This window comes from Sinohyriopsis cumingii, chromosome 1 (genome assembly GCF_028554795.1).
Source record: "Sinohyriopsis cumingii isolate HCF-2022 chromosome 1, ASM2855479v2, whole genome shotgun sequence".
Taxonomy (NCBI): domain Eukaryota; kingdom Metazoa; phylum Mollusca; class Bivalvia; order Unionida; family Unionidae; genus Sinohyriopsis; species Sinohyriopsis cumingii.
This window is the reverse complement of record NC_142961.1, coordinates 115,418,179-115,435,336: the sequence shown is the minus strand read 5'-3', so window position 1 is coordinate 115,435,336 and position 17,158 is coordinate 115,418,179. Positions and strand designations below refer to the sequence as shown.

The window sequence follows — 17,158 nt, the reverse complement described above, 5'->3', positions numbered from 1 at the left end:
ATCTTCTGGTGAAAACCCAATGTTGATATGGCTTTTCTATCTATAACGAGCAGCAATAAGATTTTCAAGATGGCTTCTATGTCAGCCATACCGGATATCAGTTTGGCAGTTTTAATTTAGAACCAACTAGAAATCACTACTGGTCTTTAAGTGAAACCATCTTGTTGATATGACCATCCTTTCTGGAAGAAATAATGAGAGCAAGATGTTCAATATGGCCAATGTCGTGGCCATATTGGATGTATATGTGGAACCATTTTCATTTAGGACCAACTAGACATCACAAGAAGAGTTTTGGTGAAAAGCCCATGTTAGTGTATTTCTGTTCTTGAGCAGCAGCAGCAATGCTCTCATAACAGGTAATATCAAAACCCAATCCAACCTTAAAAAACAAAATGGGTTAAGGGCTGTCAGCAGACCAACAAGACATCGGTTTCATAAGAAATGAGTTTTTGGAAACCCAACATCAATATGACCATGCAGTGAAAAATAACAATGGCAATATCTTTAAGACTCCCACCATGGCAACCATACTGGTTGAAATATTATCACCATTTTCATTTAAGGCCAACTAGACATCACAAGAACTCTTGCAGTTGGGTCCCTGAGTGGACAAGTGGTTGAAGGTTCACTCAGCTTTACAGATCACCAACATCTCATATCGTTCTCTGCAAGTTTGAGTCTCAGGATTGGCCAATGTGGGTATGTGAGAAAGCTTGCCTGTAGCTTCCTGTGGATTGTCGGTTTTTCAAAAGGGTTTTCCTGGGTTTTTCTTCCACCAAATATACTAGTCACCATTTACAGCCTATTTTGTGCTGAAAAATGGCATTTAAAACATGACAACAGCAACAACAGATCTTGTAGTGAAATAGTGTCAAGTACAAGGTTTTCAAGATGGCCATGATGGTATCCCTGTTATCTATAGAAAATTTCATTTAAGACTGACCAGACATCATAAGAGGTTTTCTGGTAAAAGCCCCATGTTGACATGACCATCCATTTAGAAGTATTAGTGATAACAAGGTTGTCAAATTTCTTGTTCACCACTTTTCATCCGTTTTTCAGCGAGACTGCAAATTTGTAATGTCAAGGTTATGTTCAAGGGAGGGAACTGCTAAGTGGTTCGTTATCATATTATGTCTACTCCCCCCATCTTTGATTAAATCATACTGAAATCTTTCAATGCTACACTATAACAATAATGTCTGCCAGTCTGTGGATTCATTTGTGTATCAGGTTTCCGATGCTTGAGGAACTCACCTTGCCAATAATGTCATTCAGTTTGAGGACTGGTTTGCCTTTCTGGTGTTTGATGGTTGGGGGACTCTGCCCATCCCATTCCCTGCACTCCTCCAAGGACTGTAGGTATAGCAGGGTTTTGAGTCCTGTTGTGTAGTCTTCAATCAGTGTGAAGTCCTGATTCTGGACTGCACTACAAACCTGATACATAGAACAGGAAATATATATCAACTACACTTAAAGCTGAAACTACACTGCAAACTTGGGTCAAACAAGAACAAATTGTTTAATTCCTACAAACAGCAACTAAATTAGAGGTGAAAAAATAGCTATTATAAACTTGAACAATCTGGATCTTTGAACCTTCTTTTCAAAACTGTACATAAATGCAGACACAAACTATAGGGGTCCATGAATTTATTCAGCTGGAGGTGTGTGATTGTGCCTATGTGTGTAAAACGAAAATTGCCATTTCAATACCAGCAACCCTGACATCAGACTTATCACTCAAAAACATTTAATTGGAGCTGTTACACTCCAAGCATAGTACAGTGAATCCCTGCAATAACATGATGGTCAGGGTCCATAAAATCCCACTGTGTTCTGTGATGTGTCATGCAATAGCTAAACAAGTCTAGTGAAGATTCTACTGCAGTAAGTATCCTCTCATCTGTGGGGGGGGGGGAAAAGCAAAAGTATGGGCTTTAGTAAGGTAGTAACCATTTAAACAAAACACACACAAGAAGGCAATTACATATTTGATATTTTACATTTTGTGATGAACCATGCATTGGTACATATATGTACAAAAATGAAGTGTAAATAAGTGAAGTATATCGGCACTCACCAACTGATCTCACTGTATCTGTAACAACAATTCCATTAAAAATGCACAAAGAAGCAAGTATTCCATTCAAATAGAAATATTTAATTTCTTGCTATTAAACTCACACTAACTTGTGTAATACAATACATGTTATACATTTTGAAAATATTCATGTATGCGGGACAATAAACAGGTCCAACAAAAGTGATTTTTGACTACAAAAAAATGCTTAAAATCAACACTTTAGGTTTGAAAAATACTTTAAGTCAGCTGTATGGGTAATGACCTTGTAAAACTGAACTCATGTATAGTTATTGACCTTGTAAAACTGAACTCGTGTATGGGTATTGCCCTTGTAAAACTGAACTCATGTATAGGTATCGACCTTGTAAAACTGAACTCATGTATGGGTATTGACCTTGTAAAACTGAACTCATGTATGGGTATTGACCTTGTAAAACTGAACTCATGTATAGGTATTGACCTTGTAAAACTGAAATCATGTATGGGTATTGATCTTGTAAAACTGAACTCATGTATAGGTATTCACCTTGTAAAACTGAACTCGTATATGGGTATTCACCTTGTAAAACTGAACTTGTATACGGGCACTGACCTTGTAAAACTGAACTTGTATATGGGCACTGACCTTGTAAAACTGAACTTGTATGTGGGCACTGACCTTGTAAAACTTAACTTGTATATGGGCACTGACCTTGTAAACCTGAGATAAACACAGCAACAGGTGTGAAACTGCTTCTGGAAATTCACAGTGAAAGAACAATATGATTTCAATATTGTACTTGCAACCAAGCTTGGGAGTAATCATTCAATTTCATGGTAGAAACTGACATCCAACAAAACACTTGAGTCATTCACTGACAGAGGAAATAATCAATTAAATAAGCCCTATATTGATTTAAGTATAAGCTGATAACTAAATAAATACTATAACACTGCACTACTGAATCTATTACAAAAAACAGGGAGTAGCATATCTGATTATACCAGTAAAATCCTCCAACCCTGCAACTTACATGGCTGTAGCCCAGTTAGCATCCACCTATAGTTTAAAAGCAGGATTTGCTTTATAATGACAAGTCGTCTGTGATCTTAACCTGATGTCCTTATCTTTTACTAAATTTCTGGGAAATAACAAGGAGACAGATTTTAACCATTTGATGACTTAAAAACCTACATGAAAGACGTGTGGATAAATTTATAATTACTAAATTCGTGGTGTTGTAAGTGTGGATAAATTTATAATTACTAAATTCGTGGTGTTGTAAGTGTGGATAAATTTATAATTACTAAATTCGTGGTGTTGTAAGTGTGGATAAATTTATAATTACTAAATTCGTGGTGTTGTAAGTGTGGATAAATTTATAATTACTAAATTCGTGGTGTTGTAAGTGTGGATAAATTTATAATTACTAAATTCGTGGTGTTGTAAGTGTGGATAAATTTATAATTACTAAATTCGTGGTGTTGTAAGTGTGGATAAATTTATAATTACTAAATTCGTGGTGTTGTAAGTAAAGGTATGGGTCAATAACCAAAACAAATGTCCGTCAACTAACAACAAATTTTTCTTACCTCTGCAGAAGAAACTATCTCATTAAGGAATAAACACTGGGGATTAAATTTATTATTTATCATAGGAATGACTGGTTCTCACCTGCCAGTTGATTTAGCATGTGATGATTAGTTACCATGGCATAATCATATATCTAATAAAAGCAGCCTGACGCAGGACAGTTACAACAACCATTTACTGTAGGATTAAAGTTGATGATTTGCAATTACTTACTATATTAGGTTGGAGAATAATAGATAAATGTTAGTGATACAATTATTTCAACAAAGGCAATGTTCGATACATGGAAGCCATTTGACTGAGAATGAATTGGTGGTTTATTGTATGCCCTGTGTTTTAAAACAATTGAATACAATACACTGAAGATAAACACAAAGAAGAATTATTAGTGTTACTATTGATGGCTCTATAAAAAAATAGGTTAAGTTGCTGTCTTTAAAAAATAAGCTATTAACAAAGAGTACTGAGTGACTACTGACTTGTGATGAAAATTCAAAATTAGAATCATTTAAAATCTTTAATCATTGAAACAAACTTTTCAAGAATACAACACATCTCACAAGACTAACAAATCAAACATTGTTTAATTTTGGTTATCGTAATAATTTTAACCCTGACTGATGGTCTTCAATCACAGACACAACTGGAAATACCCTTCCTTAAGTATGATGAAACTATCAAGTGGTTCAAAATTTTGGTGCACCAAACTTCGGCAAAATCGACTTGTCATGTGGAACCCAAAAAATGCCATAGACTTGTCATGTGGAACCCAGAAATGACAATCAGCTCCAGTAACCCCGACATCTGGGCCCAAGAAACAATATGGAGTTATGTCTGTCCAAAATGTAAATTATCAATCAAGTCTGATGAAATTAATGTTTTGGATTAAATTATGTTTCTTCAATAATACCTACAAATCATAATACCTTAGGAGTACATCCGCTACATCATAAATCCAGCTCTCCCACTTTCATTAGCACAAAATGGGCTGAAAATTTGTCTGCTTCCAAATGTGGAAGCTAGAAAAGGGTGGTCTCCCTTTGATAGAAATTCCATCCATTTATCATTTACTTCTGTACCAGATATGCATGTTTTTACAGGGAGATAACTGGAGGTCTCAGAAAGCTTAATTATGCATAATTTTACAAAATTTATTTATCTGGGACACAGAAAATCTCTTAGGAGTCCTCTGTAAACATGTAGTCGGTGTGCGGCAAAATTAAAAAACTTGACAGAGTTGCTTTAGCCACTGGCGGAGTGGGAAAATGTGTTGATCAATTAGCTGTTCTGGTATTTACAATGACAGAATTTACTGGCTGACAACCCTCCTGATGTGCATGTTGACAATATAAGAGTAAATAAAAGAACATGATGCAACAGCTGGGCGGCAAGTTCCAGACTTTGACTGACTGCTGGGTGGGAAAATGTACTGATATTTTACAGCAATCAAATTTAGAGGCAGAAAGACCCAGAGATCTATATGTGGTTATTTATAAGAGTACATCAAAGAAACAACTTTACCTTTCATTTTTTAGTTCATTTCCGAATGTAGCTGAAGAAGTAGTGCATGTGACCTTGAAATCAAAATGTATTGAGACTTAAACAAAATACCATCTGCAAATTTGGAGAAGTACTTTCGGGTTAAACAGCAAACTGATGAATATTGTTATGAGATTCAGAAGAGTGCTTAAGTTGCTAGAACTGACAATTTGGATGGGACAGTGGCCAAGTGCAAGGAAGTGTGTGATGCCTGGTTTGGTGTTCTGAATAAGACATTGCCTTGGACTGACAGAACTGACAAAATTTAGTCACACTAATGGACAAACCAGAGCTATAAAATATGTCAGAGTTATAAAGAACGGAAATTAAACTCAGTGGCAATCAATAGTTCCTCTAATCTGCAAAGTTTACATCTGGGAGGGGACTGCAAACTTGTGTTGTTGGGACTCCCATTTTTACCAAAATGGGAGTCCTGGACTCCTAGTTTCAAAATGCTGGGTAAGTAATAAGAAATACTTCATTGGGTGAATTAGTAAAGGGAAGGCGTTACATCTCCTTAACCTGGAGTTGACCTGTCTCCAATCTCCTAAAGTACAGAAAGCAGCATAAAATCTCCTGTCAGGTACAAGTTAATGTTGACACATGGTTTATGCAAGTATGTGTTTTGGAGAAGAAAAAAAATAATTCACTCCTGCCAATCCAAGGGAAGGAAAATAACCCACATCACTATGAAGCTGCTGAACAACCAAAAGTTATGCTGCTGGTATAGGTCCAGCTGAGGTCAAACTGCGCCCTTTATGATGAAATGTCTCAGAGGTTAGAGTAAGAGCATGTTGTCTCTGATCTTCATCCCATGGCCTGGATGATGTCAGTTAATGTACAGATGCACTTAAATACTCTAATAATGGTGATCGCCTTAACCTCATGAACTTGTATGCATACAAATGCATTGGTCTTGGGCGGAGTGAATGACCAATTGAATCCAGGATGACAGACCCTGAGCAAGAATATTTTCTTTTCTACAAGTCATATGAACAAACCAGATCTTCCTCTTTTGATCAGTTCAGTTCACTTGGATTCCACCAGAGAGGCCTTGTTAGCTTTTGCATATACCCTTTGGGGAAAAGGGTCCAAGGAAAATAAAGTTTTCATGACAAAGCAGTGATTCCCCATGAATGGAAGATTGCTCCTGACAGTAAAAGCAGGGGCCCTCTTGACTGAACTTGAACTTTCATACTGGAACTGCAGATAGTTTGTGTCAATCAATTAGGTATGTATCTCACTGATTTAGTCTGCAGAGTGACCAGGATGTATTATATGTGAATCAAAAAGGATCTAAACACTAATTTAAAATGCTGCTTTATTCAACAAAGGCAGAACCCATAGAGACTCCATTATAAATGAAAGGCCAAAGTCTTCAGTTGAGACAAGTCAAAGTTTGCAATATAACCAATTTCCAAAAACCCATTCCAAATATTACTCCAAGAGGTTTCATCAGACATAATAAAAAGGGATCCCTGCCTGACCCTGCATTATAAGCGGGATTGTAAATTATCTGGACATGAGTTATCAGAGAAAGGTACATTAAGTTTGAGCCAAAAAACCCACAGCCAACTATAAAGCTAAGCTGTAGAACCAATTCATCAATAGATGGATGGATGTACAGACATTGCTATTGTTATATTGCCCCTTTGCCACCCCTGACACATTCACTTTGGGGGTGGGGGATAATGAGACTAATGAAAACTATTCAAAAGGTACCCATATTGGATTTGGAGAAAAAAAATCCTAAATAGCAATTTTCAGGGGCTAGTAGATGTCACAGGGTGGGCATTAAAGAAATTCTGAGACACTCATGATGAAATTTCCATCTATTCATTTAGACTAGTAACTGTGAATTCAACCAGTATACAGTATATGCAGATGCATTTGGTTTAACAACAAAAGATGCACGAAAGTCTTTTATTCTGCATGAATTAAATAGTTATGTGGACAAATTATTGCTGGTTTCAACCATTATAAACATACCTAAAAAAATTAGGCCATTCATTAGGAATAAACAGACAAGTATCCAATGGCTAGCTAATCTTGATATGTACATTACACTGTTTTGTGGCAAGCACCAGCTAAAGATTTAGCAGAACTAGTAAATCTTCCAATTTATCAGTTCTTCTGGTTACAAAGAAGTTTGTTAAATTCATGGCCTGTCATTGTATGAAAATCATTTTTCTGCTTTTTGCCATTAAAATTTCAAGGCTTCTTCCTTAATATATCTGCAGGCCATTCACAACGTTTGGTCCAGGTTTCTGATGTACAATAAATGTTATTGTGTTTGAACTATTTTTCTTCTTTCAGTTACAGTAACTTTGACCTTTGTCCCCAAAACTGAGAAGGTTCTTCCTTACCTCAAGTACAAGACATCCATAAAGTCTAGTCTGTGATATAAAACTAATGTTATAACAGAAATCATTTTTCTTCTTCAGTCACAATGAAATCGATAGGCTTATTCTTAAATCAAGTCATCTACAAGTCTGATAACTGTAGATTGTGGGGGTTTTTGTGTGGAAATAAAATTGGTAATAGCCTTACATAAAGACAGATGAATGGCTAGACAGACAATGTCATCACATAATATGCTCTGCCTTATGGTGGGTGTAAAAAAAGAGTAATCTCATTTGAATGCAGCCCATCACAGAGAACAGGGCTTTGTTTACCTGCAATACAGTGGCTCCTGCATGAAGGAACTGTAGTCCAGCCTCAGCAGAGTCAATTCCTCCAGTGGCTAGGATTGGGAAATCTGGCAGCTCTCTTGCAATGGCAGACACAGCTCGCAAGGCTATGGGACGTATGGCATTTCCAGACACCCCACCGTATGTAGTTTTCTTCTCCCTGCCTACACTAGGCCAGGCATCACCCTTCCCCTTCAGACCCATTAGTCCTGACACTGTGTTAGTCGCTGTTACCCCATCAGCATTACCTACAGACAATAATGACACCATAAGTCCTGACACTGTGTTAGTTGATGTTACCCCATCAGCATTACCTACAGACAATAATGACACCATAAGTCCTGACACTGTGTTAGTTGCTGTTACCCCATCAGCATTACCTACAGACAATAATGACACCATAAGTCCTGACACTGTGTTAGTTGCTGTTACCCCATCAGCATTACCTACAGACAATAATGACACCATTAGTCCTGAACTGTTAGTTGCTGTTACCCCATCAGCATTACCTACAAACAATAATGACACCATTAGTCCTGACACTGTGTTAGCTGCTGTTATCCCATCAGCATTACCTACAGACAATAATGACAATCATTTATGGTGTAAACGGAAAATTCAGAAACCATAGTCATTAATGAGTTAAACAACAAACATACAGTGGTTTTCCTCTTATAAGACAACCCCTTCTATGGCAGGAAGGTGGCCTTATAAGAGGGGTGGACTTACAAGAGGGAGATAATGTATGTGAGTAATAATTACATATGAAGTAAGACTGTCACAAGTAATTCTGGAATATTTTAAAATATTTTCATTCAAAAATCATATGCATATTCTGGAATCAATGTGATAAAAACTGAATAATTTATTGCCATTTTAAATAAAATAATAAAGAATCATCAGTATGTTTTAATAACCATCTCAATAACAATATTTCAATAACCATCTCAATAACAATATTTCAGATCATATTATGTGTTGCTAGTGAACACTCTGAACACAGTGCGTAGTTCTTAAGAATCTTTAGGCATGAAAAAATTATATATTTTGTTTGTCTCTTGCTTTCCACAGCTTTTCTTCTGTCATTTTAAGAACTGCTTGTGTTTCTGTAATTATTTCCACAAGTTCAACTTTATTTGTAGTAAGATCATAATCCATTAATTCTGTGGAATGCAGCCATGCAGTTTGTAATGTAATACAGTGTTTGGCTACAGTTTGATCATCACATGTTGTGTCCCACCGTCACTTTCATCATCCAAACACGTTTCACAAGAATTCCTCATACTATCTAACAATACTGTCACCCAAACATCATTCAGTGTGTTCTTTGCAGTTATGCGATCACAATGCACATAATCCTCAAGGGTTGTCCTAGGTGGTATAAGGAGATATAATCCTTGAGTTTTGTCTCATGCCTGTGTTTACAAAGGACTGATCTTAACACATGATTCCCTTGCTATAACATGGTACCTGTTCAGTCCATTTTTTATTTCTTTATGTGAGATGGCTATCATAATATTATTTTCGCTGAACAACATAGTTCTTCTTGGCTATTAGCATTGCAATCTTGATAATTATCATAAATAATAATAGCCACTAATTATCAAAGCAAAAACCAACATCTAAGGAACATTATGGCAGTCACTCCATTTTCACACTAACAATGCACTCAGCACTAATAATAGTCTACAACTATTAAGCTGACAAAACCTGATATCTATGGACCATACAGCAGCAAGGATAATTCAGTTTCTTACTGCTTTGTATGGTTTAAAGTTTGGTTTTATAACATCATGCTGAATCAAATCTGGCTGTTCATGAGGAGTAAATCAGACATATTTACACAAATATGCTGACCATCACCAGTGTTAGAAGGGTGGCCATCCTAGAAGGGCATTTTTCCACACAAGTGCATCAGTGCCAAGGGATTTGGGCTGCAAGAATTAGGTGGCCACTAGTCCTGGGGAGGGGGGCGGGTCAGGAGGGAGACCCCTATATCCAATAATATGAGGCATTTGTTAAAAGAAAATATAAACTGGAATTGCAAGTCACCAGGAACTTATAAGATACCCCAGGCCTGCTTTGTGGCATGAGTCAGTATCTATAAGGTGTTCAGTAACAATATAAAGTAGGTAACAGTAACCCAGCTTAGATGTGTGTGTGTGTAATTTGGATTTTTAATGTAGCTTTAACAATTTTTCAGTCATATCGCTATGATGTCTGCGTGTGTGTGTGATTTGGATTTTTAACATAGCTTTAACAATTTTCAGTCATATTGCTACGATGTCTGCAGTGTGACAGTTTATAGTGATGTCAAGCACTGGGGCATCATGCTGCAGACATGTAGCATTACATCCCACCCAGTCACATTATCCTGGCACCAGGCCGACCAGTCCTAACACTAATAGCTTAGATGTGTGACACAGCTCAATTCCAAGATTACCCTACAGAGTACATTTGTTAACAGAATGTTAAAAGGATGGAGAAATTAGAGAATGCCCATTTTTGTTATGTAACGTTCAGTAAATCCTTGAAAAGATAACAGAGAGACCTCATTTTAGTGTGCATCACAAATCCATGCAAAGATGCACCCTAAGTCAAAAAGATATTGAAAATTGAGGCTAGACATATTTTTAAGCAATTTTATTGAATCCTGGAAAGTAATTCCAAGTGATCCAATTATGGTGAACCCCATGTTCATGCCAAGAATACACACATACACCATATGTTTGAAGTCTGGTGCCATTAGTGTAGCTGTAAAAGTGTTACAGCCGTAACTGGGAGTAAGAACCCAATTCTTCTTCAGTTCTGAAGAAATCCTGAATAGTAGTCCCCAGCCAAATGAAAATTTGGCGGCAATAGGTAAAATGGTATTGCAATTAGTGCCTATGTCACTTCTGAGCCAATTTTTAATAAATTCTGGTCATTTGATCAAATTGACCTATTTTTGATGCCTGACATACCTTCATCCCAAGATCCATTTAAGGCACAAGTTTCAATACCGATACACATAGTAGTACATTTATAATTGTTATAACTTGTACAAGGAGGACAGAGTGATGGATGCATGGAAAAAGATAATCCTACATAAAGTATCTCCTACTTTAATATGTGGGTGTATAAAAAATCAAGGAAGTGTAATTTTTACTCACCTTCATAAGCTGCCCTGGCAATTGATACAATGTTGGTCACATTAGGCGTCAATTTGGCAAAGAAGGGAATCGTCACAGCTTCCCGTACCCAACGGCAAATATTACGCACCAGTTCTGAATCCTACCAAGAAAATGGTCAACAACTATCAGTTATCAAGCTAAAATAATTTTGGAATGACATTAACAAGATGCCTAAGTAGGGAATGAGATCTCTCACCTGGTCATAGCATGCTATGTGTAGAACTTTCTTACAAGTTGTCCATTCACTGCATTTGCCATGAACATGACTGTTCAATTCTTTTAGATCCAATTTTGTAATATATCTAAAATTTGTAACATTTTCAGCACACACACATTATTGTATATAAGGTCTATAGTATTGTCTGCCTACATTATAATGTCTTCTTACCTTAATTATTTTTATCGTTAATTTCAGTTTGTGTAATATTAAGGAAACCTAACTGTCTAAAATATTTTTCTTAACAATCTATCACTTGGCAACTTGCATTTTCCCATGCTTCTCTTGGTAAATACTTTTTTATATAGATTTCTTTTTCAGCTAAGAAAAAAGGATATTAATTTTATGAATATGAATATGAATATATTGCAATGGTTTATTATCAATATCATAGAAGCTGATGATTCTGATTCATAAATTATCTCCTTATTAATGCTAATTTCAAGATTGTGTGTGTGTGATTTGGATTTTTAACATAGCTATGACAATTTTTCGGTCATATCACTATGCCATCTGCAGTGTGGTAATTTATAGGGATGTCTAGCACTGGGGCATCATGCTGCAGACATGTATCATCAAGCCTGACACCAGGCCGACCAGTCCTAACACTAATGAGGCAGCTGCTAGTACAATTTTTATAAGTCTTTTGTATGACTCAGCCTGGGTTCGAACCCATGACCTCCTGCATCCAAGGCAGATGCTCTAACCACTTAGGCCATCGGAGCAGTCTCCAAATTTCTAAAACAAAACAAAACTATTTTCAAACAAAGTCCACATTTCTCAGTCAAGGAGAGATGGTTAACTTCCATTGTAGTACCCTCCCTCCACCACCAGAGGTACTGCCTCTAGAACAACAGAAATAAATTCTCACCCCCACTGCCCACACTGCCTGCCTCTCCACTGCTACTTTTCCAACTTCTTTTTCTTCTATATTTATTACTGAAGCCCCTGTTTCATCAAAACTGGCTATTCTGAAGAAACTAAAACAGGTTTTCCATATAAGCCATAATATTGCAAGAGATCCAACCATGGATCCACCTTTGATAGAAAACATCCAAAGAAACACCAAACACGTTTGATAAAATTGGTTTAGCCAATCGGGTGAATTTATCTGCTATGGAAGCCACACTACTGATAACAGAACCACTTTAAATAAAATTTCAACAGAACATGTCTCAAAACAACATTTATAGCAAGTTCATCAAAACAATCTCAGCTATTCTGGAGAGTAAGTTGAAATGGGATTTCCACATGGTTGCTGTAGAAGCCATTTCCACATGGTTGCTGTAGAAGCCACACCAATACTAGAGGATCCTTTCAGTCACATTTCTGATATCTTTGATAGCCAAGGTACTGATATGTTAACCCTATCTACTACTGATCAGATATTTCTGTGCTTTGGGTAACTGAATTTAATTGGAAGCAGCTGCAATGTCTCATCCACTCAATGTCAAGTTGTTTAAATTTGAACACTGTTCCTACAAGATCGAGACAATGGGAGCATATAAATGGAATGGACTCATCGATAAGCAATATTCCACTGCTGGTCCATGCTTATACAAACACATCTTTTCACTCAAATACACCTGTAATGGCTTCCCTCTGGCAAGCAGTCATACTTTCAATGTTAAACTTAATTTCTGGCCAATCTACAATGCACTGCTGTTAAATGATATTGCTTAGTTGGCATTACATACTAAGAGAGGCACCTCATAAAAATCCAACAGATGTTGCTAGGACAAAACACTGAAACATATAATTGATCTGCCAAGGTGTAGATGTGGTCAACATATTGGAAACTTGGCTAGCAAAGATGCAATTTTAATACATCATGGTCTTTTTTAATAAAAAAAATTCTACCAAATTTGATCAAATTGGCTCAGACTTTCAAAAGAAATTGAAAATAGGTTCTCCATATGGTTGATAATAAATATTTCAACAAAGTCTAATACAAACTGGCTCATTGTTTCCAGAACAAGCTAATAATAGGTTTTCAATATGGCACTTTCAATGCATTCTATTGCCAAATCATGCAAAGGAAATGAGAACCAAGTGCCCTTTCCAAAGATACCCCAATGCAAGCGATACACGGACTTGCCTAGGTTGGATTCAAAAGTCATAAAAGTCATACTCCATAAATTATGAGTCTGACTCTCTATCAACTGAGCAACCATTGGTCAATTCACTACCTCCCCCCACAACACAATGCTTCACTTGGAAAATGTGTACAACTTGCCACGAAAAATGTTTTCTCTCCCAAACATGGTAAAAATTCCAATACATTAACCTTAGAGTTATTAGAATGTTATGTTCTTAATTTAAATTTTATGAAAAAAGAACTTAACAACCATACACTTTTACAGGGTTATGTAATTACACATTATCGGACAATGGAAATTAAGAAATTATGCTTCTAGCAACCAAGTCTCTCCTCCACACAAAGTCATGTCAATTAGCATTATACACAAGTCATAATGATGTTTTACCTGTCCACACGCCAGTCCCATACCCCTTTCACCCATCCCATGGGGGCAGGATAAATTCAGCTCCAATGCATCAGCACCAGCTTTCTGTAAAACAGAATTATACAAATTAATGACATTGTAGTTTCAAATAATGACAAACAACGTGGCTAGGGTAATTTATGTAACAACATAAAGAAGAAGAAGAATAAGAAGACTTGTTGTTGTTGTAGGGTTTAATGCCATTTTTCAGCACAAGATAGGCTACTCATGGCGGCCAGTATAATTGGTGGAGGAAGAACCCTGGAAAACCCCGGGAAGAACCACCGACCCACGAGAAACTACTGGCAGGCTTTCTCACGTACCAACGTTAGCCGAGGCTGAGACTTGAACTCATGCAGACAGAGGTGAGATGGCAGTGATGCATAACGGTGAGCGCTTTAGACCACTCGGCCACTCGGGGCCCCAAGAAGAAGAAGAAGATGAAGATGATGATGATGATGATGAAGACGATGAGAGTGATGGTGATGGTAGTGATGGAGAGAAGCAGTAGTCTTTGATCTTACACCCAACCACCCTAACCTAATCAACTACCCTTTGACAAAGCAAGAGCAGGACAAAACTAGAAAATTATGAACCCAAAACCACGTACAGAGGTTATCTATCTTAAATGCTTAAATATTATGCATACATTCTAACAATGTACATGTGCATTATTTAAGAAATGCAATGACATAATCATCCTGCCCTCAGTGGTGAGGAGGATAAAAATGATGATAATATGGGTGAGACAGATCCAACCCTGTGTTAAAAAGGTTACCTACAATAAACAATTATCTGCATTAATGACTTTTTGAATTCTTTTAAACAAAATTATTGTAAGAAACAAACTTTATCAAGCAGCCACCTATTTAAAGTGGCCACTTTTTCAGTTTTTTTGAGAGACAGGTAAAACTAATTGCCCAAGGCCATAATTGTATAAAAAATGGTGCCAAACTCGTGCAAATTTGGTAAGAAAAATATTTCCTTACATGACATGTCATGGCCTTTGACCTTGAACCTGAGGTCATGATTAGAAGGTCATTGAAACAATCTCAATGTCAAGATATATCAACATATGCTTGGTTAAATCTATAGTGATTGGAAGAAAAAGTGGGCCCATTCAATATATTCATCGTATATATCTGACAATTTAGTTAAATGATAAAAATCAATCATACTTAGATTGTATCATCATGTTAACAAGTCAGTACAACTAAAATCTGATTTACTTGTTTAATGGATTGCTTGCTTCATGGCATGTGAATGATAATAAAAGTGTAGTTAAAATTTACTTCTATATTTAAAGTTACTTGTATATGTAAAAGGTCATACACTCAATGAAGTACAGAAATGCAACAACCTCTGAAGACACCCAAGATCAATTTAGGTCTGGTTTACATGGATATATGGATAAGATGGTGGTCACATCTACATCATTTCATTCAGAACCAAGTAAATATTGCAAGAAGTGTTTCAGTGAAAACCCCTACATCAATGTCACCATTCATGCAAAAGGAATATTGATACAAAAAAAAATTCAGTGAGAATCCCACCTTGATCCTGTCAGAAGAAGTAGTCATGACATGATTTTAGGATGGCTGTCAATGCGGCCAATACAGAGGCATTATCAGGACTATTTTAATGCCGATGTAGCTGTATTTCAAGAAAGAAATGAGGCTTTTTATAGATGTTGGTACAACCATCTCTTCAGGAAAAGTAGTTATAATAAGATTTTTCCAATTTTGGGAGTTCATTTGGGCATCACTTCCATTTATGACAAACAATAGATATTCAGAAGTGTTTAGTGAAAACACTATATTGACATGACCATCCCTGCTAGAGGGGTATTATATAGCAAATCTAAGAGAGCAAGAAATCAACAATAATTCAAAGATAAAACCTTCCAAATAGACATGAAACTTTCAAGTACAACAAGATAAAATATAAAGGATATAAAATATAAAGGATAAATATTTAACAATTCTGTAAAGGCATAAAAAAGAATTAAAAATATATGCAAAAGTCTTAAAACATCTGGTCAAAATTAGATTTTCTTGCATGTCAGAGGATGAGCAGGAAGCCAAGACTGTTTTAAATGATAATGTAAAATGCTGGGAAAAACCTTCATACAATATAAAGCTGAATGCGAAATAATGGTTGAAATTCCCAAAAATATTTAAAAGTATTGCTGCAGAAATCAAAGTCAGAAGGAAGCAATACCAATGGCTAAAACTCCTGAAAATGTTTAGGATCATTTGAAGTTAAACTAACTCAAGGTCAATAGAAAGGAGGATGCTAAATTTGGTAGAAATTAAATTCACCTGAGTCAGGTTCTGCTTAAGTAAGCAAACTTGAGGGTGTGAAATGAGGGACCATAATTCCTGTAAATGATGCTATGTTTTAATGGAAATTGATCTTGTTCAGGACCTAATCAATATAGTGATGTATTCCATATTCAGTTTCAGTCCAACAATCCTTGTTAAATTAGTGCTGTGGAACCCAAAGTCAGGAGGATAGACAATCAGATGCCATGACCCTCTCAATCCAACCATGGAATGATGGAAATCATAACCATTCATCATCTCACAGATGCCACGACGCTCTCAATCCAACCATGGAAAGATGGAAATCATAACCATTCATCGTCTCACAGATGCCAAAACCCTCTCAATCCAACCATGGAATGATTAAAATTATAACCATTCATCATCTCACAGACGCCACAATGCTCTCAATCCAACCATGGAATGATGGAAATCATAACCATTCATCGTCTCACAGATGCCACGACCCTCTCAATCCAACCATGGAATGATTGAAATCATAACCATTCATCATCTCACAGATGCCACGACGCTCTCAATCCAACCATGGAAAGATGGAAATCATAACCATTCATCGTCTCACAGATGCCAAAACCCTCTCAATCCAACCATGGAATGATTGATATCATAACCATTCATCATCTCACAGATGCCACAACGCTCTCAATCCAACCATGGAATGATTGAAATCATAACCATTCATCATCTCACAGACGCCACAACGCTCTCAATCCAACCATGGAAAGATGGAAATCATAACCATTCATCATCTCAGCAACTGAAAGTCGCATACTGAATTTGATTGAAATCCAACAAACATTGAAAAAAGCTGTGCTGTGGAAACCAAATTCTCAAGCTAATGTCATCACAGGGCATAAATGCTGAAAATTATGTCAAGGAATGTGGGAAACTGAATTAATTAAAAATCGTATAAATATAAATCTACATGCAAAGTGTGGTTGACATACAAAAGCCTTTTCTATAGTTATACTGCATAAAAAGCACAGTGAAGAGGGCAAGGAAATGGGCAGGTGGGGAGGGGGAAGTGG

General features: G+C 36.6%; 1 protein-coding gene across 1 annotated transcript in view; it reads right to left on the bottom strand.

The window, feature by feature from the left end:
- The window catches only part of LOC149807703 (dihydropyrimidine dehydrogenase [NADP(+)]-like), a 95,889-nt gene that overhangs the window by 26,866 nt on the left and 51,865 nt on the right, over nt 1–17,158 (bottom strand). The window contains exons 15-18 of the mRNA XM_089969529.1: nt 13,768–13,851; nt 11,044–11,164; nt 7,877–8,139; nt 1,261–1,440 (exon numbers count right to left, since the gene is read on the bottom strand). Of these exons, the coding sequence (XP_089825655.1) occupies nt 1,261–1,440; nt 7,877–8,139; nt 11,044–11,164; nt 13,768–13,851 (648 nt within the window). The remainder of the gene's footprint in view (nt 1–1,260; nt 1,441–7,876; nt 8,140–11,043; nt 11,165–13,767; nt 13,852–17,158) is intronic.